General features: G+C 37.8%; 1 protein-coding gene across 3 annotated transcripts in view; it reads left to right on the top strand.

Moving 5' to 3' along the window:
• LOC106648736 overlaps positions 1-22,217 on the top strand; it is a 29,216-nt gene extending 6,999 nt beyond the window's left edge. Inside the window, exons 1-5 of one of the 3 annotated variants that reach the window (XM_023457755.1) lie at positions 11,305-11,567; positions 14,519-14,601; positions 14,867-14,939; positions 18,603-21,425; positions 21,503-22,217. In XM_023457755.1, coding sequence (XP_023313523.1) covers positions 14,526-14,601; positions 14,867-14,939; positions 18,603-21,425; positions 21,503-21,836 — 3,306 coding nt within the window. In that variant the 5' untranslated portion in view covers positions 11,305-11,567; positions 14,519-14,525 and the 3' untranslated portion in view covers positions 21,837-22,217. Of the gene's footprint in view, positions 1-11,304; positions 11,568-14,518; positions 14,602-14,866; positions 14,940-15,283; positions 16,946-17,002; positions 17,319-18,602; positions 21,426-21,502 lie in introns of those variants that run through there. The other 2 variants (XM_023457756.1, XM_023457754.1) reach the window with 2 other exon arrangements.
• The last annotated feature ends 1,176 nt before the right edge of the window (positions 22,218-23,393 follow it).

Raw genomic sequence — 23,393 nt, forward strand, 5'->3', positions numbered from 1 at the left:
AAGTCTTATAATTGTATCGGTATGCAGGTTGCTTTCGATGTATATTACTAACGCACATGGGTTCGGCTCGTTTTTTTATTTTTACAGGCATCGCTACCGCCTTTCGGTTCTTTTTGTTTTGTCTTATCTCTTTGTTGCATAATTTGACCAAAATTATCAATGATACAACTGTGTACCATAATATTCCCCTTTTAGACTCATTTACATGCACATAACTGATTTATTTTATTTGTCGAGTTAACCAAACTAAAATAATGCCTATCCTCTACCTTTGCAGAAGTTGGAAAATATTATCCCTTTCGAAGACGTCCAAAATAAGCACATGCACTAAAGCAGGTCGACGAGCTTTTACTGTAAACTCCTATAGTTTAATAAACGACATCGCACTAATGCGCTAAGTAAATAATGATGCCTTCCCGGCAGTGGTAATTTAATTTTATAGGAAAAATAATAATATATAAGGAACTCGCGTAGAGATAAAAGTAGCGATGCACACGTGCGCTCATGGCCGACCTTCGATTTATACTGATATTCACAACGGCGAAAAACACGTGCGAGGGCGCGATTCCTTGTGGCCCCATCGGTCTCGCGCGAACATTATTAGAATATAGCATAGCACATTGAAATAACTTAATTTAAATAAATACATAAATAAATATTGTCTTAAAAATATGTATTTTTCACAAAACTGCACAAGAGTGATCTAGAAAGGAAATATTTTTAAATAGTAAAATATTAAAATTTTACCAGGTTAAATTATACACGAATGTTATGGTTCACATACTCTAATCCCAGCTCAACGAAACGATAATACGAAGGTGATATAGGATATGGCTTCATTATCTGAAAATAACTCATTGATGTAAATTATGTAACTATTTGAATATATCTTGTATACACCATAAAATAAATGAATCAAACTAACAGCAGCAAAGTTTTCAAAGTTCATAACATATAATCCACCAGCAGTGTAGTAACTAGGATTGATGGTCCTCGTCATGAAAAACAGGAGGAATTTTTTAGACTTTTAAGGTAAATTGTACCATTCGGTTGCAGTTCTTGAAAATAATAAATCATTTTAAAAGATTCACAAATTTTAATCACGAGAAAAAATATTTTACTTACGCAACTTCGAATAATTCGGAGCTGGAATTAATGATAAGTTGGCCCAGCACAGAGAGAACTACTATTTGAAACAGATAACCCAAGTCAAGTACCACCAGTCTGAATATATCCGCCATCTCGCCAACGCGAGATAGAATCTGGTTTATTAATTTATCATAAGTAAATTAACAGGGTGCATCGAGAGTGAAAAAAAACATAAACCCGTTGAGGTCGAGGAAAGACATGAATCACATTTCTTTGAACGCAAAAAAAGCATTGTTAGTTTAATTTGTACATATTAAAGGGAGTATTTTCGGCCAAGTAACCCAAGTAACCGAAGTAACCCAGATGACCCAAATAACCAATATAACCCAAGTAACCTAGATAACCCAAGTAACCCAGATAACACAAGTAACCCAGATAACCCAAGTAGCCCAGATAACCCAAGTAACCCAAGTAACCCAGATAACCCAAGTAACCCAAGTGACCCAAGTAACCCAGATAACCCAAGTAACCCAGATAACCCAAGTAACCCAGATAACCCAGATAACCCAAGTAACCCAGATAACCCAAGTAACCCAAGTAACCCAGATAACCCAAGTAGCCAAAGTAACCCAGATAACACAAGTAACCCAGATAACCCAAGTAACCCAAGTAACCCAAGTAACCCAGAACCGAAGTAACCCAGATAACCCAAGTAACCCAGATAACCCAAGTAACCCAAGTAACCCAGATAACCCAGATAACCCAAGTAACCCAAGTGACCCAAGTAACCCAGATAACCCAAGTAACCCAGATAACCCAAGTGACCCAAGTAACCCAGATAACCCAAGTAACCCAGATAACCCAAGTAACCCAAGTAACCCAGATAACCCAAGTAACCCAAGTAACCCAAGTAACCCAAGTAACCCAAGTAACCCAAGTAACCCAAGTAACCCAAGTAACCCAAGTAACCCAAGTAACCCAAGTAACCCAAGTAACCCAAGTAACCCAAGTAACCCAAGTAACCCAAGTAACCCAAGTAACCCAAGTAACCCAAGTAACCCAAGTAACCCAAGTAACCCAAGTAACCCAAGTAACCCAAGTAACCCAAGTAACCCAAGTAACCCAAGTAACCCAAGTAACCCAAGTAACCCAAGTAACCCAAGTAACCCAAGTAACCCAAGTAACCCAAGTAACCCAAGTAACCCAAGTAACCCAAGTAACCCAAGTAACCCAAGTAACCCAAGTAACCCAAGTAACCCAAGTAACCCAAGTAACCCAAGTAACCCAAGTAACCCAAGTAACCCAAGTAACCCAAGTAACCCAAGTAACCCAAGTAACCCAAGTAACCCAAGTAACCCAAGTAACCCAAGTAACCCAAGTAACCCAAGTAACCCAAGTAACCCAAGTAACCCAAGTAACCCAAGTAACCCAAGTAACCCAAGTAACCCAAGTAACCCAAGTAACCCAAGTAACCCAAGTAACCCAAGTAACCCAGATAACACAAGTAACCCAAGTAACCCAAGTAACCCAAGTAACCCAAGTAACCCAAGTAACCCAAGTAACCCAAGTAACCCAGATAACCCAAGTAACCCAGATAACACAAGTAACCCAAGTAACCCCAAGTAACTCAACTAATCAATGGGAGACTATAACAAATTTTCATTTCCGGAAATGATGTGGAAATGTTAGTTTGACTTGACTCGTTGAAGGGAGCATTTTTGGCCGAGTAACCTAAGGAACCTACGTAACCCAAGGAGCCATGTTCACATTTCGGAATGATAAATATTAGGAATTATGAATATTCGGAATGTTTGAAAACAGAACATAAAAATTTCGGATAAACAAAATTTTGGAAAAATTACAATTGGTAATCCACAAAATTTTTAGTGGAAAATTTAGACTATAAAATTAAATTTTCCCGAAATTTTTTCATTCCGATATTTTGTTGTTCCAAATTTTTCATGTTCTGTTTTCAATATTCCGATTTTCAAACATTCCGAATTTTACACACTCCGAACATCAATAATTCCTAATATTTATTATTCCGAAATTTGAACATGGCTCCCTAGTTTGCTGGCTAGGTGCTAGCGCACTTCTTGATACTTGCTCTTCTTGAGCTCTGATGCAGCGCGTGATTTATATTCAAAACGATTTCGATACACGTGTACGAGCCAAGATGAATGAAACAAGTTGCCGTGTTACACTAATAATAAAAGAGAGCAGCGCAGTGCTTTGCATTTAATGACCGTTCAATCTGTTCTGCATTCAACCTTTTTCCCCCCCTCGATCGCGCGCGCACATGCACACACGGTGCTTAATTATTCTCCGCGCGACATTCGGACTTGGCCTCGCGGGCTTTCGTGGCATTTAACATACGGATTGATCGTGAAGGGAAAATAACTGCGCGTCGAGGATTTATCGAGTTGCGTGTAGTACGTATCCGCGTGTCTTATTGCGCGCGTTATATAGAAATATCCGATACTCTCGGCTTTCATCGTTCATTTTGCATCCACGCCACTCTTCAGTCCATACAGTCAGATGCATTTCGAGTTCGTTTATAATTCATTCTATTATTATCTTACTCTCCCTCTCCCTTTTTTCCTCTCTTTACACATAGTCCTTGTAATGCCGAACGTATACCAGGTACACTGCTCCGAGAAGCCAAAAGAGATTTAAGATCACCGAACGTACGCTCAGAAGAGAAAACTATTGTTTGTGTTGTTGCTGCTCGCGCGCGTGCGATGCACCGTTACAAGTTAGATTTGAAATTTAATTCGTATGCTCTTATATATACCTACACATACATACACACATATATACACATCTTACCCCGCGTATACGTGCTCCAGCCTGAATTTTTATAAATTACCTTCTGATTGCACGGGGATATCATGTGACAATAAGAAACGAGCCTGTTTATTTTCATCATTAATGTCGTGCACTCGCGCTCGCTCGAGTGTTAGTTTTATTCAGCATGTAGTTTTTTTTTAATGAATTTTAATTATTTCGTAAATCTTGTAAAATCATACCTGAATAAAATGTATATTTCTTTTGCTTATAATGAAACATGAAAAAGTGGTAATTAAAATGCTTGTTATATTGTGCAGTACTTTTTCTTATAATTCATCATTTTTCTCTAATTAACAAATATACATTTAATTAGAGAATATGTATAAAATTCATTACGAATCTGTGCACGGGGGTTTTATGAAAATCTAAAAACAAACGCGAAATCTCTATGATAATGCGATGCAAATTTGATTCATTTAAAGCCAAACAGCACGAGTTCAGGCCATTTGCATCTCATCTAATTACCTACCGAATGAGCCTGAATTCTGTTAAAAACATTTTATTGTTTCACAGTTTGCGCCTGTAGCATACGTGTAAACGTGTAAAAAATGGCCTTATAATTTTAGAATAATTGGAGTGCAAACTTGTCTTTTTTTTTAATGCGGGCGCGGAAATACGCACGGCGATAAAAAGAAAAAAGTAATTGCATCCACTTTCCTCCTGGTTCTCATATTTATCTCGAAGAAGATATAACTAATGTCTCTGGAGGTCTGAAATATCTTTACTTACACATTCGTATAAACAAGGCTGCAAAGGGCGCGCGCGATCGGAGAAATCGCGAGACCCACTCGATTATAATAAGCGTTTCCTTTTCGAATCATCAGCATCCATCTCGACTTGCTCGGTAAATTTATATATTCAGACAGCGCCGCGCGCTGAATTATCGCGCCCGTGATAAATTATTCTCGCGTCTCTGCGCTCGCACGCGTGTGCGCGCTCCTAATGCGACATGAATCATCGGATTTTTGAGTTGGACATTTTTTTCAACATTGTTACTTCATTAGAATTGCAATCGTTCTCGGTGTGTATGCAGCGATGAAATCAGAGTAGTAGTGTAAGTCTTGAGGCCCGCCCTCGAGTAATTAGAAAGGATGCTCATTCTTACGCGGCGATCAATCTAATTAAGCCAACGATTCAAAGCACGTATACTGCAAGGAACGAAAAAAAACGGCCAGACGTAGTTATTCATTTTGTTTCACTCGCTAGCGGCTTATATATTTAAATGAGCTTGCAGATCGTTTTAGTAAGGCACGCGAGTCTGTGCGTAGCTGCCATGCGATTCGGTGCACAGTGTGTCTCTCTCACGAAAATTGCGGGAGAAAAATACCATGCTTTAAGCATATACATCTAGAAAACCTCGTTTTCTGTTCCAGTCTACGTTGTTGCACAGTTTATACAAGTCACTTCACCGGAAATGATGTGCAAACACGTATAAGCGCACCTGTTTATTTTAATTGAGAAGTTAGAATGGAGATTGTTTCAAAGCTCGGTCTGCAAAAGTCTCGTCCTTTTTTTCAGTGCGATAATCGCACAAATTATGTCAAGTTATTGCTTCGATGTTTCCTTCTTTTTCTTACAAACGTGTTTATCAGCCAAGATGACACTTAACGAGTTCGGTGCAAGACGATACGGCAATCGCCAATGACGATCGTACCGGTTAGGACGAGAATACGTATTTACGCACGAAATTTGATTCGAAACAGGTTTTAACGGTCCACCTGTTTTTATGACTTAATTTTTTCAAATAAAAGTGTTGGCGACGCTAAATTTATCTCATCGTTCAAGCACATGAATAATATCTAAACCGCCGTAAATCGTCGCAACTTATGATTTTTTTAATAATAAACGCTTGGACGTACAGTAAATTACACGTGCCGTCGAGTGCGCCTCGTGCACTTACACATGTATAGATAATATGGACTGCAGCGGCAATTTTTACCCGATCTGACCATTATTAGAATATAATTTTTCATCATCAGTAGCGCACATTGCTTGTCGTGCTTTATTTATTATTAAGTAACAGTATTTCACGTATGATTCACATAAATATCCGTTATAATTAGTTCATTGTGCGAGCTTTCAATAACGCGAACGCACGACTATCAGATTTTCGTATATTCATCTAGCAGCAGCTACACTAATTGAAAATTGTCGTAACGAAGAAGAAAAATTAGTGCTCCACATCGTGACGTCGCAAAGTCCCTATCAATGCGCGATACGAGCAAATGAGATAGGTCCGGTAAAAAAAAATCAGCTCGCTTTAATAAGAACTAATCCCCGTACATATATGCAGCAGGAGCAAAACTCGAGATAGCCTAATAGATTTGTACCTGTGACCTTATTTATATGGCGAGGTGTATGCGTGTTATCTCGCGTGTTTAGAAAATAGAGTAAGAGACGATCATTATCGATGTCTCTCTCGGCGCAGCTGGCGTCGTGCGTTACATACACTATGTAGACTGCTTTGCGCCGTTTATTCAAAATAGTACTTATCGCTACATCAAACGCGCTTATAATGTCTGTGATTTGCGCGCGAACGTCCGTACGTACGAATACGCGGCCGGAGGATTTTTCGCGTTCCGGAGGAAACAGTCGATTACGTTCGAAGCTCGTAGATGCGTCCGTCGCCGCTAATGTCAGCGAGTGCGCCGCCTCCGGCTACGCCAGTCATAAAGTGTATTATTATTGCATATATACCAGCGCGCAAAATGTATCATCGTGAAAGCGTTGATGCGATAGCATCTGAAAGTAAGGGGAAATCGTCTTTATCGGCTACCGATCTCTTACTCGGAGCTTTTATTCCTGTGGAAAATACCAATAAATGATTTACAATAGATCGTTTCGAGGGTCTATTAAGTATCAAGTATAGCTGGTAATCAAGGGCGAATCGGTGAAAAACGTAACGATTTTTCGAGCTCGAAAATGGGTTGCGAACGTTTTTTCGAGCATTGTTCAACAGACACGGGGAGACCTCTTCATTGGAACACGCGAACATTGCCCACTGATCAAGTAGAGCAGACGCAGAAACAAAAAAATTCTTGATTACACACTTTGCTTGATACATACAACATTGTATTGCGGCTACGCATGTTAATTTCTGTTTATGGCGAACGCGAAGGTTGTTCACGCGATCGGTCAAGTTTTATTATTAAATTAGCTTGAACGCGACTTAATTCGAACATTTTATTGTCGCATTGAGGGTGTGTCGCGGGGTCGGTGCTGCTGTAAAACGGCATGCATGCGTACAATTAAAACAGTACATTTCTCCTTACTCATTAACTTCGAAGAAAAGAGCTTCAAATGATATCGTATACATACTTATTGCAAATCGTATACTATTTAACAATTAGACGAGCAGCTTGTTAATGTTTATTTGTTCTATTATTCTAAATTCTAAAATTATCTGAGCGAGCAGCACATATATTTTCAACTTTACTCTTGCTGAAGCTTTTCTAACTGTACATTTTTATCGTTCAAAAATGTGCATAATGTGCATAGGATAAAATGTGCCGAGACCGAGGCGCGTATTTCAACGAATTAGGATTAAAATGAAGTTATTATAACGAGGCGTTGTGCTCCATATAATAGTATTATTGTATGGTGTGGCTGCTACATTGCCTTATTACGATCATAAATAAGGCGAGACCGGGTGTGTTGTAGCTTCGGCAGCGCTTCTCACTTTGCGCGCAAAAATTGCAATCCCGTGAGAAGGCTCAAATCGAAGTATCCCTTTATTCTCGCACCTTTTACTTTTTCCGACCTGCATCGTGTGCTTTTTTTCCATAGCTCGATTTAAACAGGCCAGTTGAAAGAGTTTCGATAAAATTTTACATGAATTATAACGCTCCAGTTTCCTCTTACTTCTCTCCCTGTTTATTATCCCTCCTGGCCGATAAATCAAAATATTATTTATGCACGAGCACGAACAATGCTCGGTATTGACCTTCTACCCCAAGTTTCTCGTTCTATTCTGTGCGAGATAATCTAGATGTAAGATTCCATTGATACACTTTGCGAGCTGCGTTTCTCGGGGCGACACACGATATAATACACGCGAGGGACAACATAATTCGCGGACCTGTCCTGTCTTGTCCTGCAGCAGCCGCTGCTGTAGTTTAAAACAACAATGGCCGCACGATCTACTTTTGTGCGATCTAGGAAGTCGGAGCGCGAAAACATCACGATGCCCCGAAGAGGAGGTGGATACGCACAGGCACACGAAATTGTGCGGTAAATTTATGCGCGCCTCGCTGTGAATGTGTATATAAAAGTATTATTAAACTTTGCAAGGTAAATGTTGGCGCTAGCTTATTTATTCACCTACGATCTAGGCCTTTGTTTTCTCAGAGGTATTTTTTCAGGACGAGATGAGAAGAGGCTTTGTCCATTACCCGTGATCCATTTAAACATTTGATAAAACTCTAGAGTAATATATTTAAGTATATAGCTGCTGCTCGCTTCGCGTTCGCTCGGTAATTAATAGGATATTTTAATGCACCTATGGATGTATTTCGATGTAATAAGTATTTAGCTTGTAAGTTTCTTGCAGAGTACTGTTCAAGTTTCATGCAAGTAGAAATATGATCGATAGTACACAGCTTCCTCAATTCAGCTAAATACAATCTTCGTGCATCATAAGTGAAAAGGAGTCTTGAAGCTTTCAATTGACTTTTCATCATTGATGAAACGAGTATTCAACTCGTCAGCTTGCAGCTTAAACCGGGGCAGCCTCTGCGCCTACATCGTGCCTCAAGTTTACATGTATGGAACAATCCGCGTCATTATACTATCCTTCATTACGAGGGTTAAAAATGGTCAATGTTTTTTTTTGTTCCATATAAATTGCTACGAATATTTTCATGAGACTGCTTGTATTTTAACCAAAAAAGTTCTCCAATGTAATTAGTGAATACAGGTACAACTTTTCTTACATACCGGAAACTCATTCAAATTGCCAAGATGGTTTTTTGTCAGAGTGCTTATTGAAAACGCGGGGCACAAGAAAAGTATTAAATCACGGATTCAGTTGGCGAACTGATGTAAGCGGCAAAATCAATACATTCTATAGAGATTGCCGATATGATAGCTTGCATGTCGTTAATTAAATCAGAATGACCTAGTTTTTTCATTATATTTAACTCCCTCCAAGTATGATAAAATGTTTACGATATTTTCTCTTTAGGTAGTAGAATCACCGATTCGAGGCTGCATGGTGAACGATTAGATATCAAGTTACTCACCAAAATTTTGGATATCGAGGCGAGTTTTCGGCAATTGAGGTTGGTCGGTTAGCTTGCGCAATCACATCTTTACTTTTGAAAGCAATATAACGCGGCGACGATTGAACCGGTTTTTTGTGGCGGCTTATACAGTTAGACTCGAGTTTGAGACATCCACAAACTTTATATAAGATGAAAATTTTGCTCTGTTTTTTTTTGCACATACTCACGCTATTAGGCTTTTGTCGAGCAATAGCTTTCGCCGCAGACAATGATGATGTCGGCAGAATATATCGGTTATTATCTCAAAATTCACTAAACCAAAGACCAAAATCGTTACCTTTTCATTCTGTTTCGCGATAGATTCCGGCAAATTCAACCCCACCATTGTAATCAGCTTGAGAATTTAATAAGATTCGAGAACTCGTAAGCGACGATGAAAAAAGAAACCACTACAGCTGGATCTTGTGCACGCATATATCGATCGCATGAAAATACGAGTCACGATTAAATGCCTGAGAATTTTCGCTCGATTGTGATTTCCGAAGGGAACGGGCACATGTTAACATGCGGTAGATATTTTATTAGTTTCAGATGGCTTTCGTTAAAAACGTCTGCGGCAGCAGCGCATCGAGTGGCTGCGATCGTGACTGCAAATTATTTGCTCTCGCGTGTTAAGGGTTTCGCCAGGTAGAGAAGGTCTGCGTTAGCGAGTGCAATTTGCAACATGGTAGTTTAGATTGACTCTAGGGCATTGGGCCAATTTGCTTCTGGCTACGAACGATTGTAAGTAGGTTCACGTGCACATGTAACGATATAAATAAATAGGTGCTTAACGGAACGGTTTATAAGTTAGTAAAAAAAAATATCTATTTTCTCGATGCAACGTGATAACGATTGAAACAAGTGACGGAACATCCCCTGTCAATCATTTCTCGAAAGTTCGCTGAAATTCGAGTAGCATCGGCTTATTTTTCATACGTGACTGCAAAATACGATCGGGAGGAACTGCATTCCATAAAGTCGACGAAAGGGGAAAACAGTTATTTTTAACAGCAACATTATTCACTCCTCGGCCACATGGCAGCAGAGAGAGAGAGAGAAAGAGAGAAGATTGTTACAAAATAAGCAAGACAATAGAAAATATGTTATAGGGCAAACGCGGTATAAATAATAAATGGGCTGCTCGAAGAACTGATGTGACTAATGCCGCGGCGTGTGACGTACGTATTATATGCTGGATATAGTACACGTGCGCCACGAGGTAATAGAAAATTTCGATTTGAGCGGACGGTGAAATTTGTGTGATACCTCGAAACAACGGATTTCTACGGGTATAAAAATAAATGAGAGGCAACCGATCGGCAAACACGCGCGCGTAAGCATAGCGATCGTCCGCTCGTGTATAGCAGCTATACAGCCTCTGCCCGCGTACTTATACACGGAGCGCGCGCGCAACGTATACGCGGCGTATATCCGCAAAGTACCGGTAATCCCATCATCGTCAAGCATCGAAGTCACCGCACCCCGCGCTCATACTCGCGCACACACACTTACTCGTATATACTGTATAAAACGGCACGACCTTCTCGGCTCGTAGCAATGCCAAGGCCACTAACCTTCCCCCCTCGCGCCTCTTTTTCTAATTTCTAATGCTCGAGCGCGAATATAAACGTTTTATGTCATATCGGCCGGGTAAAAAAAATATACGCCTCTCGTGGCCCACATACATAGATACTCGCGCACGAGCCCACGAATCTCGGGGAAATACCGAGCGCGAAGAAAGGCCTCGTCCAAAGATGATCGAGAGGGAGTATATTATGTAGAGGCGCGCTCTGCTCTCCGAGAGAGAGGCCCATAAGGTTATTCAACTCGTTTGTTGAGTTCGTGTATGTACGTACTCACTCACTCACTTGCACACGTACACACACATACACACACAGATATATACGTGTATAGCCAAGAAACAACACGCCTGCTCGTGCCGCCGCGGACTAACGGGTCCTTCTTTCTGTATACCTTCAGCGAAGAGTCTCTCTCTCTCTCTCACATACATATACATATACACGTATAAAGACACCAAGAAGTCGACACAGAGTAGTAGCTGCGAGCACGCGACCGACCGACTCAGTGAGCCGTAAGCTTCGATACGCCTTGTGTATATGCACAAAAGAGGCGCAAGAACCGGACTGACTTTTCGTCGATTCGCCGATTTTTTTCACGCTTTTTCAGTGACCGGAAAGTTCTTTTTTCTATTCGAGTTCTCAGTGTTTTTAATTTTCAATCGCGGTAATTTTGCGCAAGTGTACAAGTTCGATCGAGTTAATCTTATTTTTTTTTGTTTTGTTCTAATTGTAAATTTCGTGTCGGGAGTGTATTTTAGGAGGCGAATGTTCTGTTTTGTTGAAGGTTAGTCGAATACTCGATTCATTTATAGCTACCAAGTTAACTCTATAAGACTAAAAAATCGAACGCCGCATGCTTTGAGAACATTCGATTGCAATGTGATAAAAGATCGGTATGCTCTCGTATTCATGCCTTACGAGTAAACACATGTATTTCGAATCAATGTTAACAGTAACGGTTAATTATAGATTCATGTAAACATGCAGGGTAAAATGTAATTGTTTTTTCTTCTAAATACATCGGAAAGTGTAGAAAATGTAGACTAACTCTTGAATTAAGCTTTATAAGGATGTAAATTCAAGCGGTGAGCATACGATTGCAAAAAACATTTGGTCTGTTCGATCGCGGATCTCTGCTGTGTTGGATGCATCTCGACCTCGATACCGACCTTTCTCTCTTTTTTTCACACTTGTAATCATCATACGGTTGCTCTGCTGTTTTCACGCTATTATTTTTAAATTTTAACTTGGCTTCACTTAGATATCAAGATTGCATCGATACAAGTTTACTGAAAAGAAACATTAGGAATCGCAGTTCAAAATTTTCGCGATCCATTTTCCTTACGTTTGCCGTCCATCCATGAATTAATTTCTCGAAAGTCATAGAACTAAATGAAGCTACATTCCTTTGACGTACGCATACCAAGCGATCATGTATCGCTACGAACAATGAAACGTCCATTGCGACCATGTAGGCGCTTTTATGTATTACGGGCCGAGCAAAATGAATTTGTTCCACCTGCGCTGGCAACGATAGCCGCATTCGTACATACGTCTGGTTTTGTACCGGAAAAAAGAACAAAGTATTATGTTTGTGCATAATGCACAAACACACATACAACATCGTTCCGACACATACTAGCTTCTGCCACGCGTGTGTGCTCGCCTACCGCCTATAATTAACATACCATTACCGAACCGTGATTTTTATCATTGCGATCCGAGCCTGAAGCAGTTTTCAACTTTCCCAAATATCATTAGACATTTTTATTTTATTTGAAATTTCGATTTTAATACGCTCGAAGGGAGGAAAGAAAAATTTCGAAAAATTCGCCAATCGGTAAAGAATCGCGACCTCGTCAAAGTCCACGAACCGATACGCCAAATTGGTGCGAAGCATTTCACGAATTAACAGAGTATGAACGGCTTCAATCAGACTATACTGTACAATTTGCATGGTGTGAGGATAAGGTTGAAGCGGCACTTATCACATACTATAAATATTTATTAATTACCAGTAATACATAATCTGATAGACTGTTTATGGTCAGCTTAGGTTGTAGCGCAATTATTTTTAATTCGAATTCAGCTATTGAGCCCCATAAAGATAATATTTCTACATTCAATTAAGTACACTTTTAGCATATAAACTGTGGTAGCAAAACAATGAGCTCATAAATTATGAACATAGATTCGAGATTTTTAGTTCTTTAATTTAGATGAATGTGCTTTATAAATACACGGAAAATGGGATGCAAGATTAGTCTTGGATATTTATCGGATATTTTTAAAAATGAAATATTTTGTGCTCGATTCAATTTGCCGGCCAAGAGCGACTATTTTGTTTCATTTTGGTATTAAAGAATTTAACTTTTACCAGCGGTTTCTGGAAGATTCACCGTGACCCAAAATTAATTTTACGGTAGTAAAAGTATTTATTCTCATTGGTGGCAGACTATTTTTATAAATTTTTCAAATCAGTTGTCGGTTAGCCGGTACCAAATAAAACCTCTTTAATTTGCGAAATTACAGAAAGTTCTTCTAGTTTAAGTACTTCTGCTATTTATTTTAAGTAGCTTCTCACTTTTCTAGCATTTATGAATGAATCGTAAATCTTTAATTTTTTAAAAGACATCAAGTTAAGAAAAACTAAAAGAAATATTATTTTTCAAAACTCAATTCACTCGTGCACGATTTTGTACGAAGTGAATCGGCTACTTAGTATGGATGATGGTATATAGAAGGTATAATATCGATGCTCGTCGAATGCGAATTGCTCAAGATTTTTCGGTTAACCCTGAAGAAGATGTCGCTGACGTGATGAAATTGAGCATTTCATTAGTAAATTAAAAATTTTAACGATTTCCATTCAAGATTTCAATGACGATAACTGAATACAATGAAATGCAATAGTGTTATACTTTACAAAAGGACTGCTTCAAATACACACATCAAGTTATTTGTTCAAATTAATCAAACGTCAAGTGAATCTTGATAAAAATTATTAAGTAAACGAAGAAAGGGAAAGTCACAATTCGCATGATAATGGAATTGTTGCCAACTCAGCACTCAATCAACAAACATGCTCAACTCATCTAGTTGAATACGAATCTGGATCTAATCAGAATCGGCATCTCGGATTGTATACATACACGGGCGTCCACCATCGCGCCTCATACTAAAAGTGCACATTTCCTCGCACGCCTTTTTACCGTTGCTTTTTTTCTCAAACGAGCCACACACACACATACATAGTACATACACACCAGCTGTGCAGCAGACACGTGCGATTCTTGCCTCTACATGCATATATACATTTTCTGTAACGGTAGTGGTCGCATCCTGCGAGTTCTAGTTTAGCATACATACAAACGCGTCTCGCCTTGAGAGCTTAATAGCTCAGGGGCGTGTTCGAGGATTATAATTTGCGCGCGAGAATGCAGCGTGTGCAGCGGCTTGGCCCCGAGCTCGAGTTATCATCGCTTTCGGGACAATGACGAGTGCGACTTTCTGGATCTGCCGGTGAAATTTTTCATTGAAAGTCATTGGGTCAATGGAAATTACGTTATTATGACACAATTGAATGCGCTTTCGTTGTCACGACAAACGCGTAGCGTTAGCTCTCAGCCCATGCGCAACTTCAACCGACAACATTTATATACATATAATTATTTGATACGCTTACGAAATGACTCGATTTTCATTGAACTAATTGTATTCTTTTTTTGGTTGCAGTGTAAAAATGCGGTTCAGGCTTGTAACTGTGGTGGCCCTGCTCGCCATCGCGAGCACGGGGGAAGGAAGGCCTAGCGAACCTGGTGAGTCGAATTTATGACTTTCAATTGGTCCGAGCGGCTTTATACACACGTAATATGCCATTGCCAACATTAATAAACCAAAGTATGCCGATACCGTTAAGCTACTTATGTAAAACCAATGCGTGCATATCGGGTAGTCATATATGGCATTTGGCATGTGTGCATGTGCGTATGTAAAGCCGCTCGCCGCCTCATAATGCGCGGCGCAAATGCCGTTACGCAATTGAAAATGAATCTAACTCTCGTTTCGTTTATATGACTGCAGGCTCAGCGACGCTTGACAGCGGCTATGCGCGAATTGCCCAGGCGCCAATCGCCGTCGGAAGTCTAGATAGCAGGTATATCTCAAGACGAAAGACATCTATGTCATCCAGTTGGAGACGCAATAACAGTATCAATACTACTAACAATCCTAGCCAATCGTCTAGGTGGCATGGACACACGGTCTTTCCACGTTTGAGATTCGAGAGCGAAAGTAAACGACAGTATTTGCCCCTTGGTGCTATGTCCTCCGTAAAATCGACTGGGTCAATACCTATAAAAAATCAGTCCAATGGCAGAAGTAACAATCACAATCCTCTGAGCATTCCTACAGCGCGATCAAATAAAGCAATTATCAAATCTGCTCCTCGACTGCAGAAATCGAGTGATAACAATAATCCTTCTCATTCATTTTCGACGTTTCCCATTCCAGTGTCTCTTCCTCGAAAAATAAATATTGCTAAAGAAGCAGAGGATCGCGTTGATAAACAATTTATCGCATACAACGATATGATACCGCGATCTTTGCCATCGACTATTACTCGTAAAAATTACATGAATTTTCAAAGTGTACCTACTCGAGTAGATAAAAAAGTTGTTTCTAACCGGACATCAACTCCAAAACCTATCCCTGTTACCATATCGCACAATACTGTCACCTCGAATGTGCCCAGTCGTGATCAACGGAAGATGCTAGCATCAAGGACTCTTGTTAGGCTTGTACCGACTCTTTTAAAAACTGGACCAAATAGCCGCAGAAATTCGACAACTTTTAAATCTAAGCTACCGAGCGAAGAAATTTATGCCAATAGTTGGCCGAACGAAGCTTTGCAAAATGTTCACGATCTTTTGAATTACGAAAAATATACGTCTTTTGAGGAGGATATTGATAACGACAAAAATCATTTATTTAATGACAAATTAGCTGAGCTAAATGTCAAGCAAACTACTACGATCCCACCGGATACTACAACAATCCAAGCGCAAAGTATTGAAACCCCTATTGTTTCATCAACGTCAGAAGATAATTCCATTGACGTTGATTCAAAAATTCAAATCGATAATCTCCTAGAAGATCTCGGAAAAAGTAGACATCCAAATATTCAAACGTCCTCTGAAATCAAACAAAATACAGTCATTCAGATACTCAATCCTATTAAAAAAAATCCTAATAATATGACATTTGCTATTCCCATGAAATTCATTAAAGAATCGTACAATAAAACAAAAACTGGAGTAAACAAACCTCAAAAGGTTAATATCATGTTTTTTGAAAACAAATCAAATCAAACAACGCAACATCAAACATTGCCATCAGATCTTCTAGGAATTGTCGATGATTGTCCAACTATCATGATCAATTCTCTGACTCAAATTAATAATACTATCGAGAGTAAAGAAGGGTGTAGCGACCTTAATATTGTAATTAATTCTCACGTTTTAAATACGAACATTGTTAAACCTGGCTCTAGTGGACAATCTGCCCAAAAAGATCCTAACTCTGTGAGTTCGAGTGATTCTACTACGGCTACCTATCCTTCCACCTATCAATCTAGTTATCAAACTGGACCAACGTCTTATCCACCACAGGGACAAATTAATGATTATTACAGTACTGACAAAAATCCAGGAGGTCAGGCATTATCGGATAGACCTGCGGGGTCAGAATCCAATAGCAATTCACCAATTATATCTACACTCGAACTATTTCAAAATACACAAATCAATATAGGCGGGAATAAACCCAGCCAATCAATTGGAGAGGCTCAAGATGAAGCACTTTCAGAAGGCTTAGATTCCGCGGGTACTAATGCAGATGGATCGCCTTTAACTGATCCTAATGAAGCTACGAATGATATTACGGGTACAGCTCCAGCCAATAATGCCGGTGGAGCTACTAATATTCCTACAGCAACTGCAGCTTCAGCTGATGCTGCATCTGGTATGTTTACAGCTCCAGATACAGCAGCTAATGATGTTGGAACGGCTGAATCTTTAAATAGTGGCACCTCTGGACTTTCTCTACCCAGTATTCCCAATTTACCAAGTCTTCCTAATCTTCCCAATCTCCCAGGGGGTACGGGTAATTTGTTGGGAGGATCGGGTGGTAGCCAAAGTGAATTGACAGCTCTAGCCGGAGGTGGGGGTGACGATGAAGATGATTTTGAAGAAGAAATATTAGATGCCTTATCCCCCGCAGGCTTGTTAGATTCAATGTCATCAGTATATTCATACTTCTCGGTTCTTAATCCCATCAACTACGGTATATTCGGTATGGCTGTAGCACCATTTATGGCTTTTGCAGCAGGCGTTGTTGGTGTTGCAGCTTTTCTTTTCCCGTGGGCTTTTCCAAGTAGTTTTGACATAGCTAGGTCATGGAGGGGAGGGGGGAACGTGAACTCAAATATAGGGTTTGATTTTGGTTTAAGAAACATTGTACAAAGTTCTATTCTCAAGTACAGACATTTGAATGAATGGAAGGGTCGAAGGAGGAAGAGAAAAATCAAAAGATGAATTCAATATTATTAAGGAATATGTTTTCCTCAGTTTCCTTAAGAAAATATTTTGCATCCCAGTCATGAGCAATTCCTTACCTTGGAAAGAGCAATTGCAATCAAAACGATTTAAAAGTTGTCGAATTAATACTAGAAGTTTGCTTACGACGGTTTACTATTTACTGATTTAGAATTGTATCCATGTACACAAATTTGATCTCGGTCATATGAAAATAATTTTCAATGTATCATAAACATTGTAAGTTGGCTTTTGTCCATTTTTTAAAAGAGGATATCAATGTCACGAATATTTTTTACAGTAATTTACAGTTGCAGTATGTTACTTTCAAAAATGGAATTCAAACAAAAACTGATGCGTCACGCCTATGGCATGGTGGCTAGCTCTTTCATTACTAATATTTTAATTTCAGGTCTTCTTAATTAATCATTATAATGTAGAATAAATACTGTGTTCACTCATTTGTATTATTATCTCATGATTTACATAAATGTATAGGATGTATAAACATTTTTCGTGAAAGTATAATGTAAAAATGTATACGTATAAATGACTAATATTGATAAACCAGACAATGAACATTGAAGGGACTAATCTAACAAAATATGTTATGAATTTTATAATATAAAAATTATTTATGCTATTTCCGGTTTACTCAGTCTACTTCAAAATCCAGAAGTTGTCTTGATGATCGAAACGGACAAAAAAATGTATGAATGTTTGGTTAATACACGTTTTTTAATAATTAATTTTGAGAATTACGTTTTTACTTTTTTAGATAATTTGTAATCATTAGCTTCATTTTCTACTATAAATTACGATTTATGATTATTCTTAAGTTTATGTACGTTAGCTAGCAGCTTATACTATAAAATAGAAAATACACATAATTAATTCTAGTAAATGTTGTACGTGATCGAGGAATAATTTTATTAAATATAGAAACGATGTATGAACCAAACTTTCATAGGTACGTGAGTATTATATTCAATTTCATACTTCAGTAAAGGTTTTAATTTTGTATACTTTGGAAAAAATCTAAAGTGTATTTTCATCGAATGTATTTTATAATAAATGCACAATCTCTGTGAAAATAATCAGAGTTCGTTCATTTTTTCATCCCATAATGATTTTCCATCCAATTAAACATTTTTTTTTTATTTTTATTGAAATCTCATAAATTACGCAACAATTATAGTATTTTTGATATACAATTTTTATTACAGGCAAAAGCAATCTCGAGAGTTGAAGGATATCCAAAGTATGGATCAATCATTACGAACAGTTGCCACGCAACTACTAAATAGCACATCGACTCGCGAAGAGATCATTAGTATGCCCGATGACAAGATCGAGACTATGGATACACCAATTCAGGTTGTTCATGTTTCAACTCTACTCTCAGATGCAAGTCCAGAAAGTCATAACGACGGCAAAGAAAGCCCCACTCGAATGAAGTTTGGAATTCCCGTGAATTCTAAATTTGGACATTTTGAAGTGACGAACCCAGGACATGCGATGGCAATGACTGAAGAAGAAATCGAACGGGAAATGGCAACTGCGACTCCTCCTCCCAAAACTACCACTGGTATGCTATCTACGTGGATCCATTTATATCCTCAATCAACAGCAACTGAAGAAAAAGTTGTTACAGAAATAAAAGCAGGCTCAGATTCAGATTCGTATGTGACGTCGACTACTACAAAATTGTTGCAAAATACAGTGAAGCTGACTACCACAACTGCTAAGCCAAAAAAGACTGAAACGTCTGCAACTACGTTGTCTCATAAATCTACTGAACCTGTAACAACAACAAAAAAAGTAACCAAGTTTACAGGCAGTACTTTTAAGATGAGTTCAACTACTCCAGCGTTCGTGACAACAGAGGAAAAATTCACCGATGCAGGTTTTACAGACACTACTCAAGAGCAGCTCACAACCCAGGAACCTGCAACTACAAAAACAGCTCCTTCTACAACTACTAAAAAACCAAAAAATAATGCCACTCAAAAAGTAAAAAATTCGTCGAAAAATCCTGGTAACAAACCACAAAAGAGTGGCACGAATAGAGTAAAAGTCACTCCCACGAGACGTCCAAGTTTGCATAAAAATGAATCAGTTACCAGCACATCCAGAATTGAAAAAGTAACTTTAAGACCAACAACATTGTCTCTAAATCGAAATGAAAGTACCGACAAACCTCACTTTGTCACGAAAATTAAAGCCTCTTTGATGACAGACGGTCAAAAAACAACTCCAGCAACTCCTGCTTTGACATCTTCTACTCCAACCAACATGAAGCCTTATAGTTCGATCCTTTTAAAATCAAATTTCACCAACGCAGAGAAAAATGAAAACAAAATTCCTAGTCCTACGCAAGTGAATAATTTCATGAAAGTTCAAGTTAAGAAGCCGATAATATCTGATACGACCAAAATTGAAATTCAACCTATTCAAGTGAATCCACCTGTATTGACGATCGAAAAAATCGGAGAGGCGAATTCGGAGAAAAAAGATAAGATTCAGCAAGTTACAGATAGTCCATCTTCAGTGGTCAAAGTAACTTCGAACGTTGAATTAGCGGCAAGTGAACGACCATCTTCACCTACAACTATTACTGTGACTACTCCTACTACAACTACGAAAAAACCCCGTGGCACAAACAAACGCAAGAAAAATAAAAATCGTCGTCGTAAGCAGTCGACAACTTCTACGACTACAGCAGCCACGCCAACGGACTCATCGGATGAAGAAGATGCTACATTTGATACCTTGGTAACCAATGCTCTCGAATTAGCTGGTATTCAAGAATCAAAGATCGAACCTGAATCGAAAATTCCGCCCAAAAAGAAAAAGACGACTCCTAATACACAGGTCCAAAAGCCATTCGGCACTCAAATTTACAATTTCCTTAGCCGCGAAGTCATGCCTAGCGTAGGTGTGATGTCGTTGGTTGGATTAGGTCTTGGTTTGGCTTCTTACTTCTTATATCCATTCGGTAGTGTGATTTCCAGAAGAAATTATGAGGTAGAACCAAACTATAAATACAACTTGGACGAATATGGTGGAAATTATGGTTTGAGCGAAGAGGAAGTACTGTCTAAAGTTTATTCGGGAATGACTCCTAACCAGCACAATGATAAAAAGTACCCTACAACAAGTGAAAAGAGTCAGAATTATTATCGATACTCAGGTATCGAAACAACTACCAGATACCCAAGTGTCACCAAGTCAGCAAATCGCGTAATCTATCGACCTGTTGAAACGACAGCTTACGATGTCAATTACAGAAATAATGAATTCAAATACCCCGATGTGCAAACGACGCCAAATTATTATGAACGTCAGAGGCAAAACAGTGAAGCCGAATTCGTGCCGGCAATGAGCAAAATGACAGTTGGTAACAATCGTCAATTCGTTGTTGGTAACATTCCTAAAGAGTATGAAAGCGAAAAAGTTTCCGAATTATTCTCTACCAACGATAAGCTGAATCACAATCTACAATTTGCTACAGAAAAAAGTTTTTCCAGCGATAACATGCCAAGCTCAGCCACGACTGCAGAACCCTTAGGAAATCCAGCAGCATTGATTTCTCAATCAAGAGAAGATCCGTCTCGACTATTATATGATGATATGGAAATATCTCCCGATGCTGTTGCTATTGAACATGGTCCAAGGTCCTTCGGACCAATCATCGAAGGAACTTCAAGAGTTCAATCAGCGAAACCTAGGTCACTTCGTGTGAAAAGATCCATGTCCGCAGATACTGACTCGGTAATTCAGATGATACCCACGAAAAGTGAAATAGCGAAAGAAAAACAAGAGGAAGAACAAGAAAAAGATCTCAGCAATGAAATTTTAGATATTATTGACGAAGCTTTACCAGGAAATAAGGACCATCCAATGAAAAAATATGACAAGAAGGAACCAACAAAAATGACAACGATGAATCACGAACAACATACTAAAAATAATGTACCGCACGCAGATGAAAATAGTAAATCTTCAACGTCTTCTAGTATTAGTGTACTTAACACAAGCACTCACAAGTAAGGCAGTGATTTTTACTTTTATTTTATCCAAGAGATGGGCATTGTTTTATTCAACTATTGAATGATTTTTACAGGTCAGAAGCAGTGATGACTTCAACTCAAGGGCCCAACGTATCCATTGATATCAAGAAAGACTCTACTGAAGCTGTAGATTCGCTGAATACAAAAACTACGACAACAATGAAAAATACTGATCTTTTCGATTCGAATGATACATCGTTTGATTGGGATGATTTCAAAGACACTTCTACGAAACCATCAGTTATAGAAAATTTTAGCATTTTCGATTTTGCCAAGAAAATTATAGAAACTAAAGTGAGGCTTACCCTTACAGTTTTGAAACATGCAAGTGAGGGCTTTGCAAAGTATCTTGGTCAAGTAAGAAAAAATTATGATCATGGAAACTAAAAGGGTAGATAAATTTATTTAAAAAAGTATCTCAACTCTTACTTAAAGCTACAATTGATTGATGCTTACGATAATTATGATTAATGAATCATGTTGGATAATCAATCGATTTGGTCCAGTTAAATTTTTACCATTTTTAAATAAATGAATTTCACGATTACTGTAACAACGACTGATAATCATAAGCTGATGTACTTTTAGAATATTTATTAATGTAACTTCGATAACTAATAATTTTGTATAGTACGTATAGATAACGCAATTTTAGAGTTGTCACTTTGCAACACTTGAAATCATAGAAATTTGAGTACTTTACGAGTGAGGTTTTTAATAATGCCGAGGTTATTATTTTAGATTTCAGAATTGTCAGTACTGCGAGAAAAAAACGGTATAAATTAATTCTAATTCGTAAAATGTGTATATATTGAAATAAATTAAAGTATAATCGTAAGTTTTTTATTATTTAGAAATACATATATTACATTTAAATGTAAGTTGATAATAACAAATAAATTGTAGAATTAATGAATTATTAGATAATTTTGTAATCCATGAATGAGCGATTTTAACCATAAACAAAAACTTGTAAACGCATAAAATCTAATTTAGTAACATAATTACAAATACTTTGGATGTCGCTGAAAATGAATACATTTTTTATACCAATTACACGGATTAAACAATAAAATCATAAAAATGCGAGTTAAAAAATGAATGATTTTTATTACATTATCATAACTATAGCTATATAAATGATGATTTTAAAAGCATTTTATACAATATGAATTATACGATGTAGCGTTAATAATGAAAAGTGTTATTATCCATGAAATTTCAACATGAACTTTATCATAATTTTGTAATGAGATTGCGACTACTGACTAAATTAATTGGATACATAAGAATAATTTACTACGCAATGTTCGCTAATCAGTCTTTTTGCTATTGTCAACTTGGTGAATTTTCGCTTCACTAATAAGTTGTTATTTCAGTGAAAAAAAGGGGAATCGGAGTAGATAGTTCATGTTGATTTTAACAACACAAAAATTAAAATATTATGTTGCAATATGAAAGTTTACTTTCATGTAATTTTAAATTTTCTATCTAATTTTTCTAAACATACTTTTTGTATATAAAACTTTTTTTCATGACAAAATTAGATTGCTTATTCTTTTATGTTTTATATCTAAAACGAATATGACTTACTTTTCTAAAAATGCATACATCAATGAGATTTTAAATTTATGGTTGAACGTTTAGGGGACATAAATCATTTTTAATTACAATGAATTCTTCATTTCAGCCATAAACTTAAAATTACATTTAAATATTTATATTATAGTTCTTATACTAATAAATCTTCTATGAAAACTTATTTATATCACTTTCGAGACTGATGAAGATATTAAAATTGGCCAAATTAAAAAATTATACTGAGAAAATGATTTACGAGGTAAAGATTGAAAACAATCAATTTTTTCTTGGCGTCTTACATCAGACTTATAGAAAAGTAGCTTTACCCACATTATTTTAATTTACAATTAACATTGTTGTACT

The sequence above is a fragment of the Trichogramma pretiosum genome, unplaced genomic scaffold (assembly GCF_000599845.2).
Source record: "Trichogramma pretiosum strain Unisexual culture from Peru unplaced genomic scaffold, Tpre_2.0 scaffold22, whole genome shotgun sequence".
Lineage (NCBI taxonomy): Eukaryota > Metazoa > Arthropoda > Insecta > Hymenoptera > Trichogrammatidae > Trichogramma > Trichogramma pretiosum.